The 5,663-nt window shown below is 33.9% G+C and overlaps 2 protein-coding genes across 9 annotated transcripts in view; one reads left to right on the top strand and one right to left on the bottom strand.

Annotated features, from left to right (window-relative positions):
• The window catches only part of Acph-1 (venom acid phosphatase), a 9,354-nt gene extending 7,487 nt beyond the window's left edge, over positions 1-1,867 (bottom strand). Inside the window, exon 1 of one of the 2 annotated variants that reach the window (XM_026818155.1) lies at positions 1,779-1,867. The gene's annotated coding sequence lies outside the window, so the exon portion shown is untranslated. Of the gene's footprint in view, positions 1-691; positions 767-1,778 lie in introns of those variants that run through there. The other variant, XM_026818150.1, reaches the window with a different exon arrangement.
• The window catches only part of LOC108630228 (venom acid phosphatase Acph-1), a 13,072-nt gene extending 8,057 nt beyond the window's left edge, over positions 1-5,015 (top strand). For 2 of the 7 annotated variants that reach the window (XM_026818122.1, XM_026818118.1), the window contains exons 2-7: positions 2,762-2,894; positions 3,007-3,123; positions 3,380-3,593; positions 3,801-4,009; positions 4,084-4,425; positions 4,567-5,015. In XM_026818122.1, the coding sequence (XP_026673923.1) occupies positions 2,808-2,894; positions 3,007-3,123; positions 3,380-3,593; positions 3,801-4,009; positions 4,084-4,425; positions 4,567-4,833 (1,236 nt within the window). In that variant the 5' untranslated portion in view covers positions 2,762-2,807 and the 3' untranslated portion in view covers positions 4,834-5,015. Of the gene's footprint in view, positions 1-230; positions 490-1,969; positions 2,285-2,761; positions 2,895-3,006; positions 3,124-3,379; positions 3,594-3,800; positions 4,010-4,083; positions 4,426-4,566 lie in introns of those variants that run through there. The other 5 variants (XM_026818139.1, XM_018033413.2, XM_026818133.1 and 2 more) reach the window with 4 other exon arrangements.
• The last annotated feature ends 648 nt before the right edge of the window (positions 5,016-5,663 follow it).

Here is a 5,663-nt window from a genome sequence, read left to right as displayed (position 1 = left end):
ATTTGGAAGAAATTGAAGGGGTACCCCTTGGAAAAATCTCGAAAAAATCGAAAATTTTTTTTTATTGTTTATTATTAGCAATGTTCTTCCGAAAAAATGCGTTTCTAAAGTGCATAAACTTTTGGGATTGACTGTATAGCCAATACACCCTTAAACAATCGATATCGTCTTAACATTGTATTTAATGCCGAATGCACGATTCCGAATTCACAGAATTTTGCGACTTTCAGCTATCTTGACACGAGGCAGTAGTTCTGTTATCTTAAAAATTATTATAGATATAGATAGTCACATTTCCATGGCTATAATAATGTTTAACAGCTACCATCAGAAATAGAACGATTTTCATAAACCATAGAAGAAAATGTCATGCATATGTTCATGAATGTCTCATCACCTAAACGACAGACATTTATATTATATTATTTCATGAGAAATTTTATACTTGAACTATCACTCAAACGATGAAGCCAAAAACAGTATAAAAACGTAAGAGTGAAGTATATAAATAAATGATTAATCATGCAGTTATATTCAATCTTAAAAGCTTAGTCTAAGATAATTTATGATTGCACGCAATAAAAGATATAAATTGCATTTTATCTCGTTGTTGAAACGAACTTCATGTTTTACGCATGGATAACTGAAGTGCGATTTGTCTTTTAATCTGAGCACAAATACAGTCGAGTACCTGTTAGTCTGACGGGACGTCCGGCATATGCTTGGCACGTGGTACTTATTCACGTGAACACGAGCTTTTACAGTTTGAAATTCGTCGATGATAACGATGACGATTTGTATTATCACTGTACGTTCAGCTGATACGAGATTATACGTCAACAGAACTAGTTTTCGAAAATTGTACGAGTCAATGATAAGGAAAATTAGACAGGAGGGTAATTAACTGTTTCAGTGTGTGTTATCTCCAGCGAAATTACTTTTAATAGTTTGAGGAAAGTGACTTGAAAGTCATTTTTTTGTAAAAAAATCGTACGCGTGGTGTTTTCAAATAAAGATGCATTTTCAGAATTAACAAACGATTGCAGGTGTATCGATAATTGAAAAAGAATCACCGAACATTCGTATTCTATTTGTTTTTATTGTAGGCACGCAGTAAAAGATAAAAATATAACCAGACTTTCTCAATTGAGAATATAATCTACACGTAGAATCACAGTTAGAATAAAGAGTAACGTACATCGATCCCGATAAATGATTCATCGTATTTCAGAGGTATGATTATTTCTTTCATTACCACGTAAAATGGAACAACTTAATTTTCTTCGACTCAATTTGCTAGATAATTAAGGAATCACTGTAGAAGCCACAATGTACAAAAACTTTTATCGAAATGTTTAAAACCATAGTAATAAGCCATGAATAACTTAAACTGTTATCTTATTGTAAAGTTTCTTTGCAATATTACGAATAACCGACAAGAGATACCCAAGCATTCGCATCTTTCTTGTTCCAAAGACAAAGATTGTTTTCGTTGCAAAGAAAGAATCGATGAGGAATGAAAGAAATAATGATTAAACTGCAGATGTTTATGCATTTATACAAAACTTAAATAATTTGGAGCAAACAGGATAGAATTCAAGAAGAAATACGAATAGATAAGAAGATATCAGAAGAAAATATCTAAAGCAGAGTACGATTTATAATAATTAGAAGAAATGTTTCTTTAATTGTAGGTATAAAATTTGGATAAACATCCACAGTGTATTAAACTGAAAATGCTTTGAAAAGGTAGTGAACAACGATTAGTAGGCTCTTACTTCGAATTCTGTCGCGTCCCGCTGTAAGCCACCGAGAGATCCTCAGCGTACTACCAAATCTCCAATGATTCGGATAGCCAACGTTTTTACTTTATAAGATCCAGCAATCTTTTGATCGCGGAGCTTTAGCTGAAAGCGTACCGATTGCCGGGTATTATACAAAGCAAATGGAGATCGCTACCAGTGATAAGTTGACGATTTCACGCGAAGGTTACCGATTAAATTTACAATTTACGATTGGATGCACTACCATCTCTAAGACAAGCGTTGCGAAAATGGTTTTATCTTGATCGTTATCATCGCGTCGAGTAACAAACACTGAGATGCTGTTCCAAGTTGGGACAAGTGTCAGTACTTTATTCTATTGTAGTAGACACAAAAACGTCGTTCGTAACGAACGACCATAAGCGCGGTAGATACCTTGACTTGCAACTAGTTAACGGTTCAGTGATTGTGCAATTCTGTTGTACGAAAGCGAAGTTTCCGTGATTAAACATTGACGACAAGTAAGTGAAAGTAATTCGCGACTAGGAGAACGTAACAGATTTTTATAACATTTCTTTCTGCTCCTTAGAACAGGAGTTAATATACTTACTTATTTACTTCGGTCTAGAGGTCACCAAACGCCATGTTGTACGGTCATAATTTACGAACGAAATTATGTTTTTGACGAACTTATTACTTTTAATTTCCGTAATATTGCTGCCTTTTATAAAACTATGTTTTATCTCACATTAATGGAACACGACGAAAATAATTCATCAGAATTTAAAGTTATAAAATACTTACGTACGAAACTAATTGATACTTTAAAGAACACATGAAATGACTAGTTCAACGGTTTAAAATTACGGCCTACACTTTCCATGTTATGTTTCGAAGATAATCGTCTGACAATCATGATAATTAAAAAAAAATATCGATAAAAATAGTCGATTAATTAATTATTAATGAGTGAATGAATTAATCTTAATTATTTTCAGAAGACTAATGTCTTACGTCGTACCATAAGAATAACAGAAATAAATAATGAGAGTGATCGTGATTATGTTAAGTTCGTTATGCATCTTGATGAAAACTGGAGAATGTGTCCAAGAATTGCAATTATTGCAGATCGTAAGAATCGAATTTTTCTCTCAACTACAATCATACAAAATGTGACTGTTCGTTAGAAGATTAATAAAGAACTAACAAAGATTTAATGATAATTTTCGAACGAATTTTTCAGATATTTGCTCATAAAACGTATGCTCCAATTTTCGATTTGATATACAACAACGATACCGATTTACCGAGCAGTTTAACTTATGAATATTTTAATACTGCTCCGCTCAGCATGCCCAAAGTGAGTCCGTTCGTTTCGTTAACGCGCATAAAATAAAGAACGCATTACTCGTACGAATTTCTTAGTAATAATTAACACTTTTAGAGTATCAATTTAAGAAATGATATTTAGCAACAATGTCCTTTAATTGTGTAACATCCATTTAACTATTTCTAAAACTTCTTACGATTAATAGTCTGTTACTAAAAGATTTTTAAATTCCGAATACGCTGAAGTGAAGTCTCTTATGTAACTTCAGATAAACTTTATTTAACAGACTGGCATGCTTAACATGTACAATCTAGGAGTTCATTTACGCGAAACGTACGATGAATTTTTGGGCGACGTTTATAAGAGCGATACGATGAAAATGCGAACGGCCGAGTATCCGCTATCGATGATCTCCGGTCAATTAGTGAATGCGGGTCTTTGGCCTCCGGCGGAAAATCAAAAATGGAGCACTGATATGAACTGGCAACCAATACCTACGGGTTGGTAAATAATAAAGTAGAAAAAAATACTCCGAAAGCTTTTTCGAATCGATCAATCCATAATTTGATTATCCCATTCTATGGGTCGAAACAACAGTTCGTTTTAGTCTCATCATAAAATTAATTATGATTTCCTATAAATATCTGCAGTCCAAGACATAAGTAGGCAAACCAATTTAGTAAAATTCGAAACAACTAATATTGTAGATTATGAGCTTATGCAGAAAGACGCATTGCTGCTCGGAACGCAGTGTCCACGATTTATTATCGAAATGAATAAAGTGTTGAGAATGGAACAGATGAGGGAACGATGGTCGGGTCATTTAAATATGTTCGATCACATCTCCCGGTCGACCGGAATGAAAATTCGGCAACCATCAGACGTGGCTCTCTTATACGCCGTCCTCGAAACGAAAGTTAATAACATATCTTTTATAACAAATGTGTTACTTCATTTCTACTCGTTGCGACACTGACGATATCGTTCCAGGCAGATCTGAATCAGTCGCTTCCGCAATGGGCGCAAGACATTTTCCCCGACGGAGGGATGTACAATATCTCGTTGTTAGAGTACGACCTCCTTTGGCAAACCTCGTTGCAGAAACAACTGAACGGGGGAACGATACTAAAAGAAGTGTTAGCGAACTCGCTGTCGTATATCGATAAAACGATCCCAAAGGAACGAAAGCTTATGATCTATAGTGGAAACGATAGAAATATCGTTGGCGTTTTGAAAGCGCTGAACTTGTGGTCGCCACACATTCCCAACGAGGCTGCATCCATTATTTTCGAATTATATTTCGACAGCGAAACAGGAGATCATGGAATCAAGGTTCCTATGTTTAATTTTCTAAAGACGTTAACAAATCTTATTATTAAAAAAAAAGAGATAATACATGTAATAAAGTAACAAAGACAAACATGTATTTTAAGATTTCATTATTAATAATTAAGTACTTTTTTATCATTACAGGTAAATTATTATACAGGAGTGTATGGTACAACTATCCCTTTGACAATACCGAATTGTACAGAGATCTGCCCTATTAAAACGTTTTTGTATTCGGTGATGGATGTGTTACCGCGGAACGCGGAGCAGTTATGTAACTGGCAGAAGATTAATCTCTCGGATACACATACAATAATGTTGGACAATATTATACACAATGGATCTGGTTCATTGACGAAAAGTGTTATTACGCTCATTATTTTATGGGTGATTATTATAACTGTGCAATAATTAATTTATATTTTCACTGTCACGAATCTCAAGATTTTTAATAAATAATCTCGGCGCTCTTCGTAAAATAACGCGTTGAATTCTCTGAGCGATCTACTATAGCTTTTAAATAATTTTTTATAAAATAGGATAGTCAAAAAGTTATGTATAAGGATAATTTTATTTCTACAGGCTATTTAAATTAATTAATATGTATGTCAAGTTTATGTAATAAAATATATTCGGCCAGTTACAGAATGCAAATTCATTCGTGTGTCAGAAAATTGACTAACTTTTTTGATTTTTTCGCAAAAAGTACGAAATTATCTGTGGCCTTCACCGTAAAATTACCTAAGATCATTAGCCATCTCTGCTCTCTTTGCCGTGCATTGTCTTCTAGTGTCGATCCTTCAAGACCCAACTGCTTTTTCCATAAATCAGTGACAGGTATTATCACTTCCTCTTCGTACTGATTCCATTTGTTAGGAACGACTGATCGATATTCTTCTAAACATAGTTTTAAAGCATAGAAAATAATATGCAAACGATGCGTTATATCGTACACATTGATTTCCGTGTTATTGTCCAGGGAACTTATGATATCCTCATGGCATTGTAATTTCTCAGTTAAATAATTTATAATTTCGACGCAAACTTTTGTAGAAGCGCAAAGTTGCGTAATAATGGAAATCTGATGGATTGATATTGTCGCCTATAGAGAAAAATATATACTTGTACAAACAGTCAGGTTTATCTTGTAATTTACTACTTCTCCAGAACCTACTTTATTCAACTGATCATTTTCCATAATCTTATCTAACAAACTTGTCACTGCGTGTATAATTTCGTTT

The sequence above is a fragment of the Ceratina calcarata genome, unplaced genomic scaffold (assembly GCF_001652005.2).
Source record: "Ceratina calcarata isolate Rehan_Ccalc_2016 unplaced genomic scaffold, ASM165200v1 scaffold140, whole genome shotgun sequence".
In the NCBI taxonomy this organism is placed as follows: Eukaryota; Metazoa; Arthropoda; class Insecta; order Hymenoptera; family Apidae; genus Ceratina; species Ceratina calcarata.
Note: the sequence above shows the minus strand (reverse complement) of the source record. Positions and strands in the feature narration are given on the sequence as shown.